The 23,076-nt window shown below is 38.1% G+C and overlaps 1 protein-coding gene and 1 long non-coding RNA gene across 2 annotated transcripts in view; one reads left to right on the top strand and one right to left on the bottom strand.

Moving 5' to 3' along the window:
- LOC137251252 (uncharacterized) overlaps positions 1-8,797 on the bottom strand; it is an 87,199-nt gene extending 78,402 nt beyond the window's left edge. Inside the window, exons 1-2 of the long non-coding RNA XR_010953193.1 lie at positions 8,658-8,797; positions 7,273-7,392 (exon numbers count right to left, since the gene is read on the bottom strand). This is a non-coding gene — a long non-coding RNA (uncharacterized lncRNA). The remainder of the gene's footprint in view (positions 1-7,272; positions 7,393-8,657) is intronic.
- Positions 1-17,833, top strand: part of Cyp4g15 (Cytochrome P450 4g15) — a 168,422-nt gene extending 150,589 nt beyond the window's left edge. Inside the window, exons 5-6 of the mRNA XM_067785534.1 lie at positions 16,482-17,414; positions 17,492-17,833. Coding sequence (XP_067641635.1) covers positions 16,482-17,414; positions 17,492-17,685 — 1,127 coding nt within the window. The 3' untranslated portion in view covers positions 17,686-17,833. The remainder of the gene's footprint in view (positions 1-16,481; positions 17,415-17,491) is intronic.
- Positions 17,834-23,076: the final 5,243 nt, after the last annotated feature.

Here is a 23,076-nt window from a genome sequence, read left to right as displayed (position 1 = left end):
AATTTCTTCATTCGCCCAGATCATTTTGATATATAGAAGTCTATATCTATGTCGAATTAGTTTATGCCGTTACGGAGTACCGTTATGCCAACAAAATTAATATACTCTGTGAGCTCTGCTCAGCTGAGTATAAAAATATCCGTAAAACTGTGGTGTAAAGAAACAGGGGCAATAAACTCAAACTAATTTATATCGACTAACACAATAAAACAAGACTCCTCGTTTTTTTCCTCCATTTGAGGCTATCTTCCAATCATTTTGGAACTGTTTTTGGCCTTGTACAGAAAGTCAAAGATGCCCTCTACACTACTTCGTTGTTTAGCTAAGTGTTCGCATTCGAGGAAGGTGTGGCGTATGCAATAAATCTTGGCAGGTGAGCGTGTCATTAAATCTCAACGCAAATATCGCATTACTTTCGTTTCCTTTAGACGCGCTCGTGACCTGAGAGACCGGCCCCTCAGCTAGTACTTCGACATTTATAGCAGATATTGAGTTAACTTGAACGAGCGTTCTAATCCTCAAGCTAGTCATCCCTCTTGACTGCCTCGGATCTTCTGACTACGTCCATCACTACTGCTATGGTGTCTTTGGTGAAGTGCTCACTGCGGAAACCATACTACCGATGAGACAGTGCTCATCACCATCCTCTATTGTAGCCGTCACATATATGTATGTATCTGTGTATTTAGCTGTTCTATTACGCATAGACCAACGTCACACATACTCACGAAGGGGTGACTTATCACTAATTCAAATATTCAAAAATTGCCTATTATTGCCTTATTTAGTGTATTGCAAAAACACAAAATTAAAAAAAAAATTGTATCATTAAAAAATGTGTTAATGACATTGCCGTAACGCTATTGATAATGCGTTTGCCTTCATATAACTGAAATAAAATTGTCAATATGCCAATGTTATACTGTTTTCACACAGAAACTTAATGATCTCATTTCACCTACTAATGAAATCGTAAATTTTTTGCTTTCACACAGAAGTAACTGCTCGATTAGTATGAAGGACGACATGTCAAGCGAATAAAATGACAATGCTATATGACAGACAATCATGGCGGAACGATACAAGGTGGCAGCATGGTGACATACCTACAAACAAACAAAATTCCATGTACTTGTAAATTCGATGGACAAATGTCAAAATCGTACTGCGCCGGTAGTTGATGTATCAAATCAAATAAAAAAGGTTATAATCAGCTGTTCGATGCGGCCACCTTGTATCGTTCCGCCATGCAGATAATGACATTTACTTTGACAAATGACATTTTTAAGCACTGAACACACCAAAAACTAAGAAGCGGAACGCGGCAACAGAGTTGCATTGTGCTTTTGACTTCATTAGGCATTCGATTAGCTACTAATGAAATAATTATAGATTCGAATTTTTTAGGGAAGATTGAGCTCAATAAACGTCTTAATGTAGAAAACTGCCTTTATTATTCAATAAGCCGTCTGTGTGAAAATAGTATTACATAATAAATTGAAAGGCGTTTATAACTTGATCAAACGAAAGTGTTTAATGGGCAATGGTCGTTGATGTGAGCCGTGGCGTTTTTAAACGGTTTTATTTAGCTTTCACGGCCATTGTGAACGAATTTTGTAATTGTAATTTAAGTAACTTCCCGATAAGCTACAAGCTTGAAACTTGGAATATAGTTCAGAACCCGATGACAATGCAATAATAGGAAAAAAATCGCCGCTAGGTGGCGCAAGGATCGAGATATTCTCAAAAATCGTATGTGTGGTCCGATTTGACTCATATTTGGAACACATAATACATACATACATGAATAGAAAGCGACCTATGATGTCCGATTTTGGACAAGAAGACCAACTGAAACGTAATCAGGTTATGCTACGCATTACATTTTTAGAAATTTTACGCGCCCAACGCTTTTATTTAATTGTCTGATCAACGCCCTAGATTGATGAGGAGTGTGATGACTAGTACCTAGGACCTAACTAATTATTTTTTGGCTTTTAGTATTATTTTTAATTCATGTAAGTATTGTTTCAAATAAAACCGTTTAACTGAACATTTTCTTTTTTAAATATTTTATTTCTACTGAGTATTTGATTAATTTTCCAGAAAAAATTTACTTGCGTAGGTACAAATTATTAACAGACATGTGACTGCATTTTAGCTTCCTTATTTAGATTTTGATGTTAATCTTTTCCAGAATGAAATTCTCATATTTAGTCTGTTATGACGTCACAATAACCGAAATTGAAATTTTGCCTTCGCCTAGGACCAGGTTACGGTATATTTAGGGTTCCTTTCTTCTTTAAAGGTGCTCCTGACTATCAAAAATTAAAAAACAAATAATTTATATTTCGATAGGATTTGGGCTCAGGAAAAAAAGTTCCACTACTTTCATTTGATTGTAAAATTTTCATGTATACCCTGTCCGAACTCAAAAATGTCCGCTAAAAACTTTGGCGGTAACAGTTTCTTGGAAAAAAATGATGAAAATTTGTTTAGTAGGTCATGAAAAAAAACCTTTTTTTTGGGTATGCGTAGTGGAACTTTTTTTCTGAACCCAAATCCTATCGACAAATCGTTGGCGCGATATCGGTTAACTTTCGTCCATACAAACCGACCCAACCTAGTGTACATATGTATCTACATAAATACTTACATATCGGCTATTAGATTTCATACGCGTGTTGCTATTTGGGAAACTATGTACATACGTACAAGTAAGTGAATTACATAACGTTGCATTAGTTAGCTATGTTACTTAAACCGAGTCTATGATAATTTCTTTTCAAACGGCAGCACATGGTTTTGCATGCAAACAACCACTGCCGGTGAATCTCATGGACGTGCCACCAGCAAAATAGAAAACATTTGCTTCTACCAAAGCGTTTTGATTTCTTTCCCACAAAAGTTGTCTTAGTGTTGCACAGTGGTTTAAAATTGAAAAAAGTTGGAATGGAAACTAAACTGTAAACTTTTGTTTCATAACTCAAATTATTGAGTACCTGTCATCCCCTCCTCATCCTCGTCGTCAAACTCATCCTCATCGTCAACCTCAAACTCATCCCCATCCTTGTCCTCATTCCCGTTTTCATCCTCACGGTCACCTTTTTTCTCTCTCTTCTGAATCATAAATACTAGTTTTTCTTATATGACAGTTCTTAGTACAGTTTCCGCATAAATTTCCTAAATATTACACAGGATAAAAGTTCCCAGCAAATTGCTCCATAAATCAGCCTTTTTCAAAGAGGTACATAGGTCCCGGTTACACATCACGGCAAAATAGTATTCTTTGACATGACTAAGGTAATAAGCTACCCGCGTACCAAATTTCAAGCAAACCAAATGGTTATAGTCGGTGTCCGTTGAGGACAACAACGGGATACGATAATGTACATATATAATACCCCAGCGGGTTTGGTGGGCTTATAATATTCCCACGGGAGGTATGCCTGCCGTAAGAGGCGACTAAAATACCCAAGCGATTCAAGGGGTTACCAGCTATATTCATAGCTTCTCCAACACAATTTACAACCACATCTACCCGTGGCGAATCCTTATTCTTGCTGAGGCTCTTGCGACGGGATGGCGAAAGCGATGGCCTAGAAGGTTCAATCTGGTCATATTAAATCATTTCCGAGATGGCCGGGCTTATACCTTAATGACGCTTGTTACCGGAACGTACCGGATTTATGTCCGACAAAGGACCATGCACTTTGATAACACTTCCCAAAACCTTCGGGGAGTGTCTCTATTGCTACAACAGCAATATGTATATAATAGACTGGCAGGCCTGACAGACGTTGGGCTGCCCGAATTTCGGTCTACACACAAAATTTTTATAGAATTTGAATTCATTTGTTCCACGTTATCGGTAAGGATTTTATCCTGAGTTTATGAAAAGGAAGGCAAGGCGATTCTGCTCTCTGGGATCAGTTCAACGGAAGGTGTTAATTGATGTTAGCAGCGCTCTTAGAGCTACAGGTTGTGACATTGAATGTCGTGCTGGGAATTTCGCGCAGGCTGCGGGATGGTCATTGATTAGGCTTTCTAATAAGAGTTTTGAGTTTTGGGGAGAGTGACTTATCTGAGAAAGTTTATTAGTTAAAAGGTTCACTTTTGATCTTAGCTTTAATCCAAGAAGCGATTAGAATCCAGCATGGTAAATTCGAATATCGACGGTGTCGAGCCTCGCTGGCGTTAATAAGACATTTCGATGTCCTCCTTTTCTGTGTTCCTGGGCACAGTGGTATTGAAGGGGATGAATTTGCAAATGATGTGGTCAGGAAAGGTTCCGAAATAAGCAATAGCTCCATAAGACCACGGTTTGCTATCTCCTGATGAAAATCGAGGAATATAAGATTAGCGCAACGGATTTGCTGTGTGTTAAACCGGGATGATCGCGAGGTTTCAAGGTTCTTAAAGCCATGTTTGTATAGGAAAGGAACTAGCTCCTCCTCAAGCTAAACAAATCTGAAGTTAGAGTACTTACGGGTGTTTTCCCAGATCACCGATGCTCTGACAGTGGCGAATAACAAAAAGCTCCCTCTTAAGAAACTATCAGAATGAGGATGCCCATGTCCAGGACTACAAACAATATGACTCAGATTCCTGGGCGTACGGTTTTAGATTATTCGGGCGAAGGTTGGAAAGGTGAATACTTTACTCCTACTTAAGTTCATCATTGAAAGCAAGTGGTTCACTGAGGACTACTAGGAAGTAGTAATCTTGTTGGACTGCACCTCTGTAATCAAAATGAACAAAAATGTCTACGACTGGAAGTTTTACCTAACCTAAAAGGTTCATGTATGGGTCGAAGTTAGATGGAAATTCGTTCGACCTTATCACCATCTTAATAGTCCCCGCCATCACCCTTTTTTGCTCAGAGTGAGTCTCCTTATCTATATCGATTTTCCTCTCAAGTGCTATATTCACTTTGTAACCATAAAGAAGCCAAATTTGTCCACTGTAAACATTGCACATCGTAGCTAAGCATAGTAAGTAGCATGGTAAAAACGCCACTAACAAATACTACAACAACGACATCATCGATGGCGTCATATTGGCGTTGTCAATCAAAATCACCATCGCAAGTCAACATAATTCTTGCTAATATTCAGAATTTGTCTTTATTTTCAAAGTTAGACTTGAATGGTTTGATTCTACCATGCAAGAATGCGTGTGCAGGATACAAGTTGAAGAAATGCAAAGTTTGCATAGTAAAATAGAAATATGCACAGAATGTCTATTAACTTTTAAAATACTTCTTTTGCATATTGATTAGGTCGGTCTTTGGGTGTGCCATTCATGCGCCTTACAAGGAAGTATTAAAATAGAAATGCCAACTGATAATGTGAGGTTAAATCAGGCTATTCAACTCTTCTGATAAGAGCAAAGACAGGCAACCTAGTATGTACATAGAAGGTAGAAGAAGCAGAGTGTTTGAAAATTGAAATTTTCATTTCGCTTGATTTGAGATATTTAAAAGTTTGTCGTTATAATGTTATCCTCTGGAAGGCTTAACACAAAGTTTGGTGAGTATGAGGAAATTGAAGTGAGTTGATCTGCGATTACATGACCAAACAGTTTCATTTGATTTCAAGAGCATGTGAGTTGTGAAGATGGACAATGAATAAATAACTTTACCCATGGCACAGATAGCTTTCCACCGCCCAAAACCAGTAAGCATAAATAGAAAAGGTGTTGCAGTGCTAATTAAATTAACAACTCGAGGCAAAAACTTTTGCGGCTTGTAGGGTGAGAGTTTCAATCATGTCATCTCTGAGCTGAGTTGCACAAATTTGCCCATGTGGGAGTTTTAACCCCCGGTGGTCTTGCCTTTTTATAGTAGCGTTAAGGAGTTCTCAGATATTCTCCGTTTCCTTTCCATTTTTTCATCCCATAAATTTGCTGTTGATCCTGTTTTTGGCAGCACACAACTTAACTTGAAACTTACTAAAAGAATAACCCCTTCTTCACCAATCGAAATTTAATATCTAGTAGACATTAATAAATGATGATTACCCCGAATAATTGATTGGAGAGTTAATTGAACTTGAGACAAAGTATTTTAGTTTCGTTTCTATTGGGAACTAAAGATTTAAAAAACCTGATGACCATATTTCACCTCATCAATATCTATACAGTAGGTTGGTAAGTTTGACTGCCTTCGATTTACTCTCGCTTCCAACGAGGGACAACTAACTTACTACTCCTGCAAAGAGTAGTCGACAGAAACTGACCTTGAAATCTTATGATGTGGCTATACAAAGCTGTAATAAGTTCCATTCTAGCGTGTGGTGGCGTAACTGAACACTTACGTCGTGTCCGACAAAAGCTCTTAATGTAGGTCTGAACTATGAACAAGTAAACTATCATTTAAGTGTAACTGTAATACATAATTCATCCACACGAACTCGAGTGTTTTGATACTGGAATGAGAATGGAATTAGTGATGTCCTTAGCAGGTTTTGTGGGTTTAGAAGTGACAATTCGTAAATTTGAAAATTAGTTTAATCGGAGACTGTCATCAGGAAGTGACCGGAGAGGGTAGAAGGGATCTGAGGATAAGGCCATCTTATACTATATCCGAACAGGGGCCTTCACCATTTAACAAAAAATCGACCTTTAATCTATTTTCCCAACTCATTTAGTATAAACCAATCGGAAGTACTAGGGATCAAAATGACCTGTGGCTCCTCAATAACTCAGTTCAAGGTGTGTATATTCACAGCGCCCAGCAGAACTCGGGGCAGTGTACATATTCCCCATTAACATTCTTGAATCGTAAGCAGCTATTACATAAAGCGGCTAACTCAGCTACCATCACGTTCATCGAGGCACCTGACCTCATGAATATCGATGCGAACATTGCTAGATATTACCATTGTCATCACGTTCACTTAGAGAGTCTTACCCAACACATACGATAAGAAGAGAACCTACAGCCTGTTAGGCAGATCAAGAAAAAAATTTTTTAAATCTCAACCACAATTTTGTGCCAACAAGCAAAAGCAACCAAAGCCGAATGAGAACGGAATTGAGTTGAAAATTTTTCATTGCATGGTTGACTAGTTACAGCGGACGAAATATGAGGCAGAGGTCGAAACCACCTGTCATTGATACTTATTTAATCAAAAACCCCAGCACTGGGAGAACAGTAAACAAGGATGCTACAACAGCAACGACAACATAAATACAATATAACAAAAGTTAACAATACACATGCACGCAGAAACTAAGTTTTCGATGTTGTTGTTAACGCTAAAACACTACCTGTAATTTAGGGCGAGTGTTATGGATCTGGAATGTCCTGTGTCTCATATGAATCCGGTCCTGTACAAGCATCTTCTGGTAGCATATTCTAAGCCCCTTAACCCGCTGGAAACGATGAATCTGAAGTAATGAGAAGTATTCGAGAATGTGATACATGAATCATCCAGATGCTTATGAAAAACTATCAGTGCTTGATGATATTGTTGTTGTTGTTGTAGCGATAAGGTTACTCCCCGAAGGCTTTAGGGAGTGTTATCGATGTGATGGTCCTTTGCCGGATACAGATGCGGTACGATCCGGTAACACAGCACCATTATGGTACTAGCCCGACCATCTCGGGAACGATTTATATGGCCACATTAAACCTTCAGGCCATCCCTCCCTCCCCACCCCCAAGTTTCATGAGGAGCTTGGGGTCGGCAGACCCTCGTCTGTTAGTGAAACAGGATTCGCCGCTCGAAGGTGAGTTTGACAATTGGGTTGGAGAAGCTATATATTGCGCTACACAATCACTTGAATCCCAGTGCTTGATGATGTGGACCGTCTCCGCTTTCACATATCGATGCCAGAAACCTTGTGTTAAACTCCAGTTCACCCAATATGCGTCTCTCTCTCTCTGTGCATATTTTATCTATGTATTTTACCGTTGAGTTACCTTAAGTCATTCTAAATCTGGTGCCAATGACCCAGTAGTTTCATTGACTTTATGGAGGTGCCGGTCATTTTCTGTCTAAAACTAATGACTTCGTAACATAAATCCACTGATATGGTTTTGGTATCATTGCCGAACTGAGCTATTACTTTGTAAGAACTTCTTTAAAGCTCTTTCGTTATAGATGTTACCTGTCCGGAAAGTTCGGAAATCAGAATCTAGTTCTAGTATATGAAATATTGGTGACGCTCCTCCGAGATTAGCTTAAGGACAAAAAATCCCTTATATGTTTGAAGTTCGATACATGGGTGAGAGGACTTGATTCCAGGGGCGGTGTAGCGCAACCCTTATCAAGGGGTTGCCAGAGCTTGTTAGCTTCTCCAACCCAATTTTCTTTACTAGCCGAAGCTCTGACTTCTGGATCGTACCGGAGTTATATCCGGCAAAGAACCATCAACGTCGATAACACTTTCCAAACCCTTCGGGGAGGGTCCTATCGCTACAACAACATCGACAATAGACTTATTCAGGAACTCAAGCTAAGCCTTCAACACTCAGCTACAGACATAAAATCGCCATTGAGATTCCGACAATCAATCCATTTAATCTACAAACTTTTAGTAGCAATTAACACATCACGTGCAACTCACTTCTAACTGCAACAATTAACGACAAGCTCAAGTTGCAAATTAAAACGTTTTCAATTTCTCACTTTCTATTCGGTATGACTCACCTTCACTGCTTATTTATAACGTTACATTTGATTCAGCTAATTTTCTTGATTTACTGCTTAAAAAGCGTGAGCAATATAACTAGAAACTCCTTCAGGTATTTCCATTGCCATGGTTTTTGCTCAACTTCCAGTCCACAAATTTTCTACCTCATTGCATTTCCTGCACAAATAACAGACAGATGGTTTGTGTGTCAGTTGATTCAACTAGGCAACGGGATAAACCATAAGTAAAAAATCTGCAGTGCTAAGACTGTGAAGATGAGATCTCGTTTCTTCTGGCACATGCCATCACGTGTAAAGACTTATTTGCTGCCACTTTTTGCTTTGGCTTGAATTGAGTTGGTATGGCAATAAAGAGCTTGGGCAACGAATTTGGAGATGGGAGGAGAAATGGACGTACGATTGAACCGATGTTGAGATTAGTTTGCCACTTTTCTTTTGCGATGATGTAAGTTTAGGGGCACTCAGGGTCGGATTAACAGATAGGTAGAATAGGCAGTTGCCTGGGGCCACAGATTTTAGGGGACCACCGAAAAATGAAAAAGACTTCTAAAATTTCCTTGCAAACATAAAATTCTAGAGAGCGAAAGAAAAATATAATCACAACTGAAAATAAATTTTACTCAAATAAATAAAACTCAATTGAGAGCATACTGTGAAGTGCTGTTTCTATGCAGTAGATTTTTTCGCAATTATGCACACATTATATAATTTTTTTTCGCTTCCACCTATCGTTGGGGCGTATTAAAAAATAAAATAAAAAACAGTGAGAAAACTTTGAAGACATTTTCAACTATACGCTGGGAAGCACATTCGAATGCGACGAATGCAGTTTACGATTAATTTGACATCATATTAGAGGCTCTAGAAATCATTGCTGATGATGGATCACAAAATACTTATACTCGTTATGAGGCGACGTGTATCGCGAATAAAATGGAAAAATTCGAATTTGGTTTCATGTTGATTTTATGGAACTCTATTTTGACTGCTATGCGTTCAGTGAGTAAATCATTGCAAAGTGAAAAAGCAGATTTGCAAACGTGTGGTTTTTTGTACGGATTGTTAGAAGAGTTTAGTTTCATTCCGTGAAAAGTTCAATGATTTCGAGGAAAAAACAAAACAATTATTACCTGGTGTAGGTTATACAGAAATCGTACAAAACGTACTCGTCGTATAAAAAACCAACCTAATGACGGAAATGCTCCAGAAGTATAATCTTCGCCTCGCGATGAGGACGCAGCCGTGAGTAGAAGTCCACGAAAGTGGGGAAAGCTTCTGACCGCCATTCACTTGGGAATGGCCAGAGCTATTCTTTTGCACGCTGTTCAAGCAGCTCACTACTGCCGGTCGCTTGCGGCCAAGTATCCTCTGGGTAGCCGCTAAACGGATGTGAGAAGGCGACAACCTGGCTAGGCCACTCTGACATAATCGGTTTAAGGGCTAGCCGGGGAGATCTCATCGGAAGCGTCTGTACACCTCTAGGATGATTTTAGGACAAAAGGTTTCCTCGAAATCATCGACAATCTTCACAGTGAAATCAAACGACGTGCGAAAGTGTATATGGAAGTTTCAGAGAGATTTGCATTTCTCATCAACTTTTCTCTAAGTGATGGAGACCTTCACGAAGCTATAAATAACTTAGTTCGTTTTTATACCTTTCATGAAAATGAAATGGTATATTAATTTCGTCACGAAACCGAAAATTGTAAGTCCTTAAAGGAAAATAGATAGACCCACCATTAAGTATACCGAAATAATCAGGTTGAAGAGCTGAGTTGATTTAGCCATGTCCGTCTGTCCGTCTGTCCGTCTGTCCGTCTGTCTGTTTGTATGCAAACTAGTCCCTCAATTTTTGAGATATCTTGATAAAATTTGGTGAGCAGGTGTATTTGGGTGTCCGATTAGACATTTGTTGGAACCGACCGGATCGGACCACTATAGCATATATCCTCCATACAACCGATTTTTCAGAAAAAGAGGATTTTTGTAATATCTTACCCAATTTAACAGATTGAAGCTTCAAACTTCACCATATACTTTCGTATATTGCACATATTGTTGCCTGAAAAAATTTATGAGATCGGTCGTATATATAGTATATATCCCCCACAACCGATTGTTCAGATAAGGAACTTTTCGTAATTACTGCCCTATTTTAAGAGCTAGAGGCTTCAAATTTCAGCGAATGCTTACGTATATAGCATAAATTGTTGTCTGAAAAAATCATAAAGATCGGTGGTATATATAGTATATATATGGTGGTATATATAGTATATATATATAGTATATATATATATAATTTCGCAAATTTTAGCCCCATTTTAACAGCTAGAAGCTTCAAATTTCACCGAATATTTACTTATATAGCATATATTGTTGTCTGAAAAAATTATAGAGATCGGTTGTATATATAGTATATATCTCATACAACCGATTGTTCAGATAAGAAACTTTTCGCAATTTCTACCCCATTTTAACAGCTATAAGCTTCAAATTTCACCGATTGGTTATGTATATAGCATATATTGTTGTCTGAAAAAATCATAGAGATCGGTTGTATATATAGTATATATCTCATACAACCGATTGTTCAGATAAGAAACTTTTCGCAATTTCTACCCCATTTTAACAGCTATAAGCTTCAAATTTCACTGATTGCTTACGTATATAACATATATTGTCGTCTGAAAAAATCATAGAGATCGGTTGTATATATAGTATATATCTCATACAACCGATTGTTCAGATAAGAAAATTTTCGCAATTTCTACCCCATTTTAACAGTTAGAAGCTTCAAATTTCACCAACTGCTTACGTGTATAGCATATATTGATGTCTGAAAAAATCGTTGAGATCGGTGGTATACATAGTATATATCTCATACAACCGATTGTTCAGATAAGAAACTTTGCGCAATTTCTGCCCCGTTTTAACAGTTAGAAGCTTCAAATTTCACAAAATGCTTTCGTATATAGCATATATTGTTGTCTGAAAAAATCATAGAGATCGGTGGTATATATATTATATACTTCATATAAACTGTCATATTGGACCCTTTTTTACGGCTAGAAGCTTCAAGATTCATCAAATTTCATCAAATAGTTACGTTTACGTCATATATTTTTGAAATACGTGATTCGTAGCCATAGTTTTTACATGCAGACCACAAAAAACGTGAAGCTTTGCATCCTCACACAGATTACCTACCTATTTTTTATTTTATATTTATCTTAAAAATCGTTTAGATATGTTCAAATTTCACCAAATGCTTACGTGTATAGCATATATTGTTGTCTGAGAAAATCATAGATACCGGTGGTATATAAAGTATATATCCCATACAACCGATTGTTCAGATAAGAAACTTTGCGCAATTTCTTCCCCATTTTAACAGTTATAAGCTTCAAATTTCACCGATTGCTTACGTATATAGTATGTATTGTTGTGTCAAAAAATCATGGAGATCGGTGATATATATAATATATATATGATGGTATATATAGTATATATATATAGTATATATATATTTTTTTACGATTTCGGCCCCATTTTAACAGCTAGAAGCTTCAAATTTCACCAACTGCTTACGTGTATAGCATATATTGATGTCTGAAAAAATCATTGAGATCGGTGGTACACATAGCATATATCTCATACAACCGATTGTTCAGATAAGAAACTTTACGCAATTTCTGCCCCGTTTTAACAGTTAGAAGCTTCAAATTTCACAAAATGCTTACGTATATAGCATACATTGTTGTCTGAAAAAATCATAGAGATCGGTCGTATATATATTATATACTTCATATAAACTGTCATTTTGACCCCTTTTTTACGGCTAGAATCTTCAAAATTCATCAAATTTCATCAAATAGTTACGTTTTCGTCATATATTTTTGAAATACGTGATTCGTAGTCATAGTTTTTACACGCAGACCACAAAAAACCTGAAACTTTGCATCCTCACACGAATTACCTACCTGTTTTTTATTTTATATTTATCTTAAAAATCGTTAAGGTATGTAGATCTGTTCACTATATATTTCTTATCTTATACATCCGATTATTCGGAGATTACGAACGGGATAAGATTATTGTTCAGCCCCATTCATGAAAGGTATGAAGTCTTCGGCACAGCCGAAGACAGTCCCGTTCTTACTTGTTATTCTAGACATGTTTAAAATGTAGATAGTAATTTTATTGATATTATTACATTGTGACAATAAAATTTTAATGAAAGATATAACTTTGTATATTTTAATCGAAAAAAGAAGGGAACGGACGTGCCTAGATCCCCGTTGAAGGTTAATCTGACCCTGGAGCACTGCTGATCTTTGTAGCGATATATTTTCCACCATATCTTTCGGGCTTTCCTCTGGCTCGTCGCGAATTGAATAATCGACTTTGCGGTTTGATGACCGGTTTCGCACAGTTTGTTTTTATTTAAATTATATAAATGGATGTGCCTGTGCTATTATTTAGTATTAAAACAACTTTGTTGTGAAATTTTTCCATGTTAAGTTTGTCTGTCCGTACAAATGGAAGCATGTCAGTATTTGTTGTACCTAATTAAAATTTACTCAAAACGACCGTCATAAGCTCATGCGAAGCCTTTTGTTGACAAAACTTTGAGGGTTATGATGGGGGCAAATGTGTTTATGTATAGAAGAGTTAAATATGAATGTAACAATTCTTGTAATGTCTACGTCGCGAATCATTTAAAAGGTAATTAGTGTACACGAGGTCAGAAAGACATTGAAATTGGTGCAAGTATGTTTGTTTAGATGTTTTGTACAAGGAAGGAAGTATATGGAAATATATATACCCGATATACATATGTACGTATGTTTGCATTTATGAATTGAGGATCAGGGTAAAGTGGGAAGGCTGAATGGGACAAATTTTGAATAATGTAACAAGTGAATGGGCAGTTATTTAAGTATATGCTTATGTATAGAATGCTACTGATAGAGGTAGAGGTGAAGATTGATGTAGCGATAGATGTAGTACGAACTGGATGTATATATAGACAACGTTACGCAGCTTTGACACACCTGCTTACCTGCAGAATAATTGGTAGCTATTTTAGCGACAGAGTACTCCAAGCACAATATCACGGGCGGCGTCCCACAGGGATTTGTTCTAGGGTTGAAGCTATGGAACGGGATGTATGAACGTGTGCTACAAATCGACCTTCCCGGAGGCGCGCAAATTGTCGGCTATGCCGATACTGTCATAGTAGCAGTGACCAGGAAACTGGATCAGCTCCAAGCATTATGTAAAGACGCCGTAGGAAAAATAAAGGAAATGCTGACGAACATGGGGCTCGTGATGTGTGGCAATAAGACAGAAGTGATTTTGGTCAGCTCAAAGCGGACTGTGGATGAGTTACAATTAACCCTATGAAATAAATTCAAAGCCTTACTTGTAATATTTAGGATTAAATAGCCGTGTTTTTTTTAAACGTAAACGTCTATACGGTTAAACTTTATATGGACTGCTAAGCGTTAAACTTTAAATACACCTCTGAAATTGCTGCGCATAAAATGGGTACTACTAAATTTCAATACGCATTATACTCAGATGTAACTGAAATATGTGTTTTTGTTTCACTCACACTAATTCTATATATTCTATGTGTGTCCACAATTCATCGCAACTGATTTAGCTATATGTTATACCCTATGGCCATCAGAGGGTTGTGTCTCCGCTTTTCAGTACACCCTGTGGCTGTAGCTAGTTATTTAACCACTGCCGCTAGATGGGTCTCCGAAGCATTGTCTAAGCGAGGATAGGCGTTTTTTTTCACGCGCAAACGTAAACGTATATGCGTGTATAAAAAAAAACGGTTAATATTTACTCGAAAATGACTTTTAAGGAGCACTTCAGGGCAATGAGAGGGAAAGTTGCTTAAGTTTGTAAAGCCATAGTGCGAGTAATGCCCAGCATCGGAGGACCAGGTGAAGCTATCAGCTATATTGTATTCTATGATGCACCAGTGTGGCACGGATATAAAATGACCCACCAAAAAGATATAATAGCTGTGTTTATTTCACGTCTATATACGTTTACGTTTAAACTTTATATGGACTGCTAAGCGACAAACTTTAAATACACCTCTGAAATTGCTGCGCATAAAATTAGTACTACTAAATTTCAATACGCATTATACTCAGATGTAACTGAAATATGTGTCCATGTTTCACCCTCTGCACTAATTCCATGTATTCTATGCGCGTCCACTATCTATCACAATTGATTCAGCTATATTTTATACACAGAAATACAACAGAGGGTTGAGTCTCCGCTTTTCGGTACACCCTGTAGCTGTAGCTAGTTGTTTAACCACTGCCGCTAGATGGGTCTCCTAAGCATTATCTAAGCGCGGATAGGCGTTTTTTTCACGCGCAAACGTAAACGTATACACGTGTAAAAAAAACACGGCTAACAGCAGCCTACCGAATTACTGATATACGAATAGAAAGTGCTTAACGGACATTGTCCAACGACGTGATCCCCTTTGAAAGTGGGGGGAATGGAGACTTGGTCCTGGAAGAGGACGTTGAAGACGAACAAAATAGAGGAGAAGAGTGAGCAATAGAAATAAAATTCTATCTACGAAGACAACATCCGCTAGTTTTGCACGCACTTTCAAGAAAAAACGCGTTGATTCGACGAGATAACCATTGGAAGAGCTAAAACTGAACTATTTACATGCCGCACATTTCTGAGTTCAATTAAATTAAAAGAATTGAGTCTGAGATACAATTTAGAGTGAAGTAGATCCAGAGGTACTTTCGGGCATCAGGCTAACACCTGGCAAGTTTTAACTACGTGGACATATAGAACTGCGTTTATCGGGATCCAATAATAACTAATGACAGAGTAGAATTATTGCTTCTGTGAAAGTTGCTATATTCTAAGCCCTCCGTTTGTACCATCCGAAGCTTGGCAGGCATTTTCTTCAGACACATCTTATCCGTCAGACGTAGTACAAGTTTTCTTTGTTGGCAAAGTTCGCTTTGATACCTACAGGGATCGGGAGAGTGAGAATCAACACAGTGATAATAATTTTGCATAAGAAATTAAGCTTTGGCTAGTTGCCATGGCTAGTATGCATCAGTTAGCGCAAATGAGCTGTCTTGATACCACAGCTAAGCACCAAAAACATTGAAAGAATACTGACGAATGTTCAAAAGCACCAGTAGGAATCCCGTTCCAATTCATTTACCACGTTGAATTCATGTATATATTTGCCCTTATTGCTGCTATGCTCCCGCTATGTATTCATTAATGCCTTAATGGCTCCTGTATAAAGAATTTATCGGATTGAAAGAAGTTCGCTGAGTCCGGTACATGCATGACATTGCATGCAAGTATTGAAAAGATTCCCTCTCCTACCCCGCAAAAAATTGTATAGCCGTACATGAAAACTTAGATGCCGAATATCTAAATGAGCTCGCAATATTTCCAATTGCTCTTTGCAGAAAATAGGATCATGTAGTTTATATCCAAGGCAGTCAAGGGATGTGTATGTAGGCTGTTTCTGATGTAATATGGGAGTCATTAACATTGAGCTGGAGCGGATGTACCCATAAGTACGCTCTTTACTCTCAAATCATAAGGGCGCCTTAAGATGCCGTTTTCTTGATAAGGTGATCCTTCCTCCATACATAACGGTTTGACTTTATATTCTTTGTTTAGCTTCCAGTTCAGCTTAAATATAAGAAACTTTAAGTTAATTAATAAGAATTCCTATAATACATCTTAAGCTCTTTCAGAATAAAAAAAATAACTTTTCGTTTTCCCTACTCATTACAGAGACGGCCATGGGTGTTTCCAAAAAGGCGCAAGATAAATCGGGTTATGAGTACGCAATGGCCGTCATGAAAATGTGCGATATTCTACATTTACGATCAAGAAGTATATTCCTACGCAGTGAGTTCATCTTCACACTTTCCAAATACTACCAGGAACAAGGAAAGCTTTTGAGTATCATACATGGGCTTACAACTAAAGTGATCAAATACAAAAAAGCTGCTTTTGCCAAAGGAACACGCGGCTCATTGGCGCAACATGAAGTGGCAGCCCAAAAAAAAATTACACCGCCAAGCACACCAACACCACAAACTTCGACAAAGGAAATATCAGTTGAAGGTTTATCCTTTGGACAATCGGCTGGATTGAAAGACGATTTGGATGTAGAGGATAATGATGTGGGTGAGAAAAGGCGTTTAGCCTTTCTCGATTTATTGCTGGAGAGCGCACAAAATGGCGCACTACTGTCGGATACCGAAATTAAAGAACAAGTCGATACGATAATGTTTGAGGGTCACGATACCACTGCTGCTGGCTCGTCATTCTTCCTCTCCTTAATGGGCATACATCAACAAATACAAGATCGTGTCATAGCCGAATTGGATGAAATATTTGGTGACTCAGATAGACCGGCCACATTTCAAGATACTTTAGAAATGAAATATATGGAACGGTGTTTGATGGAAACTTTGCGCATGTACCCACCGGTGCCATTGATAGCACGCGAACTGCAGGAAGACTTAAAATTGGCATCGGGTCCATATATTATACCGCGTGGCGCTACTGTTACTGTGGCCACAGTCAAGCTACATCGTAATCCGAAAGTGTATACAAATCCGAATGTATTTGATCCCGATAACTTTTTGCCCGAACGTCAAGCTAACAGACATTATTATGCTTTTGTGCCATTCTCGGCTGGTCCGCGAAGTTGTGTTGGTAAGTGGAGCACTTGGGCACTTGAATGCCCTTATTAATTCATTATATAATAAGTACTTTTTTATTATCCTTTACAGGTCGCAAGTATGCCATGCTCAAGCTGAAGATACTCTTGTCTACGATTTTGAGAAATTATCGCGTCTTTTCGGATTTGACTGAAGCTGACTTTAAGCTGCAAGCCGATATTATATTGAAACGCGAAGAGGGGTTCCGTGTACGTTTACAGCCAAGACAACCCAAACCAAAGGCGAAGGCAGCCGTCGCAACATAAAAGACTAAATCGTAGATTTCTTTTATAATATTTCTAGGGTTTGGATTAACATACATACATATACAATTTGCATACATTCAATCATACATACATACATACATTTTTTCACACATACCTACATAATTGAAATTAAATATATCTTTTTTTTTGTGAAAATAAGTTTACTCACATTAATTAAGAATGGATAAGTAAGTATGTGGGTGGATCTTTTGTCAGTCACCATTGTTGTTTTTGTTGTTGTAGCGAAAGGACACCGAAGGCCTTGGTTATTGAGTGTTATCGATGTTGTTGTTGTTGCTGTTGTAGCGATAAGGATACTCCCCGAAGGTCTTGGGGAGTGCTATCGATGTTGATGGTCCTTCGCCGGATGCAGATCCGGTACGTTCCGCTACCAAGCCCAATCATCTTTGGAACGATTTGTTATGACCACAAGCGACCTTCTAGGCCATCCCGCCCTCCCACGCCCTACATACATGAGGACTTCGGGGTCGCCAGAGACTCGGCTGTTAATGAAACAGGATTCGCCACGGATAGGTGAGGTTGACAATTGGGTTGGAGGAGCTATATATTGCGCTGGCAACCCCTTGAAAGGGTTGCGCTCCACAACTCCTTGAATCTATTTGGTATTTTAGTCGCCCTCTTACGACAGGAATATCTACCGCGGGTATATTCTAACCCTCTAACCCGCTGGGGGATCACAGTCACCCTATAAATCGTTTATATCGACTGGAGAGGGTTCAGGCATGTCACACAGCGGGTCAAAGATTGGAACCACCCTATGGAGACTCAATAAGCAAGCTATCCCAGTATCCCGGCCAGGCTCCATCCTGCATCTTATGTCCGCGTTTGTACACTCTCAGCATGTGTGGCACCATGACCGTGGTGAACCCGAAACCCAAATGCCTGACGAGGACATATATGTTCCGCCACCAAACTATGACCGCGGACTATCCGCAAAGCTGTTCAAACACGGAGGCGCATGTATCAGCTCCTATGCAAAATATTGTCTAACGAACGAATGCTTCCAAATCGGAATTTAAGGGTGAACTACCCAATCTTAGCGTGAATTTTATCGGCTGCGATTTATTTCCTAGTAAATCTGTCATCTTCGGCCAGTTTTTCAAAGTACGCCAACTACTGAAGTTACGCGATAAGAAAATCGACAGCTGGGAAGGGAGTTGTCTTCATGCTGATATGTCTGAACTTGAGTTTTGAAGGTAGCTTTCAAGGCTATGTCAAATGAAACTGAGCAACAAAACATAAGGATAGTGAATAATTTCTGCAATTCAAATCTAAACAAGCAGTCTTGCAAAGCGACATGGCTCAGTAGGTGTAGCCTCTACTAACTGCAAACGCTAATTGCAACGAAATTATGTCGTCTGCTACACGTTGATTGTCCTTTGCTGGATATAGATCCGGACGGTTCCGGTAACAAAGCACAATTAAGGTAATAGCCCGGCCATCTCGGGAAAGATTAACATGCCCATATTAAACCTTCTAGGCCAAACCACCTTTCCCACCCACATGAGGAACTAGAGGTCGCCAGAGCCTCGTCTGCTAAATATGTGTATGATACATTTATATTTGGGTAAAAGTCTAGAAAAGGGGTCGACTGCTAATACGCGTCCAAAAATATCGTGATAGGTGTCACAAGACGCTTATTGACTTCGACAACAATAATCTAAAGGCGGAAAAGATGAATTGTATTTTTGTCCAGAGATATTTGCAGCTGAAGTTGGCAATTTTCATGTGGTTGTTGTAATGTTGTTGTGCACTAAAAAAAAGTGTGTGTACAAAGGGATCTTGCACGCATTTAATTTTGATTCCACCCCTTGGTGGACCGGCCAGGGTAATTTTTATAAGCATGGCCGAAGGCCGCCAACGCAGAAAGGTGTTCTGCGCAAAAATGCTATTGCTAAAATGTTTATTTTCCGCCTTCGGATTATTGTTGTCGAGGTCAATACGCGTCTTGAGAACCCTACCAAAGAGGATAAATATAATAAGAGACGTCACTCGTTATTTTGCTTAATGTTTTTGGTTAGGGTAATCGCAGATTTTTTTTTTTTTTGCGGGATGTCCATAAATGTCTTTATACCTTTTCGTGGGGTATTTGTGTTTATTTTTCCGACTGTATTTAATTAATTCTCTTTCCAAAAATCACATTTGCATAAGATGCCTACACGACATGGATAAATGTGACACAATTGAAAATGTCCCTCATGGAAAATATTAGGCATCAATTTTTTTTATTTCCAGCGAGTTACTCGCCACTCGTAGCAGACTGGTGGCTCTTATTATATTTATCCTCTTTGGCCCTACCAAAGAGGATAAATACAATAAGAGCCGTCACTCGTTATTTTGTGGCGAGTATTTCGCTGGAAATTGAAAAAATTTATGCCGAATGTTTTCTGAGAGGGACATTTTTAATTGTCTCGCATTTATACATGCCGCGTAGGCCCCTTGTGCAATTGCGATTTTTGGAAAGAGAATTAAATAAATTAATTAAATACAGTCGGAAAAATAAACACAAATACCCCACGAAAATGTATAGAAGACATTTATAAACATCTCGCCCAAAAAAAAAGTAGCGACTACCTCTCAGTATACATCGAGTAAATGCCTAAAAAATAACGAGTGACGGCTCTTATTGTATTTATCCTCTTTGGCCCTACACGATTTGGACGCGTATTAGCAGTCGACCCCTGTTCTATACTATTACCCATACTTTTAACAGAATTCCCCTCGCGTAGGTGAGGTTGACAATTGGGTTTCAGAAGCTTGGGAGCTTTAAAACTTTGTAATACGCTTATCAACCCCTTGAATCCCTCCACTACACACGTTCCGGTGCGTAATGTTACGTCCACACTATAAACTGCATCGTTGTGTACAACCGTTTTCATGCGTCTGGCAGCTCTTAAATAACAACCACAAATCACACACACAAGATTGCGCATTGCGCATCTAAAAAAAATATCAGCTGTTTTTATGGGCAACTTTTACGTCATTTTCCTTTAGCTCTTGTTTTTTTCTCTCTTTCTTTCATTCGCTTAAGCAGTCAAGTGTGACGTGGATGCGCAGAACGAAGCAATTTTGAACACGTGTATGCGCAATCTTCACGAGTTCAAAATTGCTTCGTTCTGCGCATCTACTTCACACTTGACTGCTTAAGCGAATGAAAGAAAGAGAGAAAAAAACAAGAGCTAAAGGAAAATGACGTAAAAATTGCCCATAAAAAACAGCTGATCTTTTGTTTAGATGCGCAATCTTATGTGTGTGATTTGTGTGTGACCACAAATCACATAAGGAGATTGCGCATTGCGCATGTAAACATTAGATCAGCTGTTCTTGATGACGTAAGAATTGCTCATTTTCATTTAGCCGCGCTTTGATATAAGTATATTTGGTGTTATTTGTGAGAGTTTTAATTAAATAATTCTATTAATAATGCATTGTTCTGTGCTTGGGTGTAATAACAACAACAGGAAAACCAGTGAAAACAAATGGAGATTTTTCCATTTTCCGAAGAATGCAGTAGTGGCTATGAAATGTCTTCATTTTGCCGCCGAAAGGACGTAGTGAATCTCAAAACAGCATGCATATGAGAGGTGCATTTCACTCCCGAAGATTTCGAAAGAAATATGCAATATGAAACGGGTGAGTATATAAAATTTCTGATAAATAATTCATTTAATTACAATAAATATTTAAAATTTTAGGCTTATGTACCAAAAATCCCACAAAGCTGCTACCCAGCGCGTTTCCAGCGAGATATTCAACCAACGCAGAAGAGACAAACGCAAAAAGAGAGTTAAGTCTCATTCAAAGAAGCTGGTAGAAAAGTTGTTGAATGATTAAGCTGGCTCAATGGATGTAAGCCAAACTGAGGGTATCGCTGAGGCACAAATCATCGTTTGTAAAATTAACGTTTTGTAAGCTTAGATATGTACGTAATATAAGATATTAAAAGGTCTTAACACTATCATCCATTTATTTATTTATAAGTCTACGAATTTAATAATTAATTAGACTATACATAATTTCGAATACAGAAGTAAACAAAGTGAACGAAGTTTATATTACTATTTAATTAAACTTGAATTTGAAATACTTAAATTAGTAATAAACAGAAGAAAAAAGGAAGTTCTACATGAATTACACGTCAATTTATTTATTATTTACATTTTTCACATGCCCACACAATATCATAATACTAGAAGACGCTAGATCAGGCTCCGTACAAAATTCTCTGTGTACCATCATTCGTGTGATTTGAGGTGTTAAAAAGCGCAATACAAAGTTTTATAAGTAGCTTCAAAGTTTTATAAGTAGCTATAATCTGTATCAAGCCATTGATTATAGACTTGCAACAAACTCAAATGATCATCATGCATATGATTGAAGTTCTTACGAGCTGTATCGGCATGTATCATTTTATCTTTTGGACGATAGAATATTGCGCTATTCACAGAAAGCATCGCAGCAATTGATACCAATTCTTCGGAACAATTGTATCTAAAATTACGGAATTCAAATTTAATAATCCTGTCTACAAAGTATAGAATTCCGAGTATGAAATCAAACTAAACTGGTTAGTTACATTTCAAACTCGGAATGCAATTTTTCCAAATTACTTTTCACTAGCCAACAGCATTTTACCCATCATTGGACTGGAAATTCGGTCATACGTCTACCCAATATCACCATGATGGTTGAGAGCACCCAAAGCGTATAATTGTTCTGAAGGTAAGACAAGCATTTCATGTGGCGGTGGATCTAAAAACTCAAAGTGAATTATATCATTTATACCAAGTGCTTTAAGCATAAGCACAGCATTCCCAAGATGTATTCCCTGTATCTCTGGTACAGTATTATCTTCTGATTCATGTTTGTAAGCCCAAGCAGTATAGAGACGAAAACATTTGCCTGGCTCAGTGCGTCCAGCACGTCCTGCACGCTGATTTGATGATGCTTTATAAATCGGTACAACCATTAATGATTCTATACCAGTATGAGAATTAAAATTATTTTGCTTGGCAAAACCAGGATCTGTCATATATATAATGTTGTCAATTGTGAGCGAAGTTTCGGCGATATTTGATTAGATATGTTAAAATTGACCGAGAAGGACGATACATTTCTCCGATATATTTACGGTTAAAAACATTTTAGTTAAACAATTAAATTATTAATTAAAATAAAATAAGTTTACACAAAAACATGCTCTTGTATTTTGCAATAAAAGCAGCATATCAGCTATTCGCTTAGGTCAGCTGTGACGTAGACGCGCAGAACGAAGCAATTTTGAACTCGTGAATGCGCAATCTGGGTAGGTGATTTGTGAATAACAACCCTGCAAAAACGCTCTCGTCATTCCACGTCATTTGCCTAGTC

This window comes from Eurosta solidaginis, chromosome 4 (assembly GCF_040869045.1).
Source record: "Eurosta solidaginis isolate ZX-2024a chromosome 4, ASM4086904v1, whole genome shotgun sequence".
In the NCBI taxonomy this organism is placed as follows: domain Eukaryota; kingdom Metazoa; phylum Arthropoda; class Insecta; order Diptera; family Tephritidae; genus Eurosta; species Eurosta solidaginis.
This window is presented reverse-complemented; position numbering and strand designations above follow the sequence as displayed.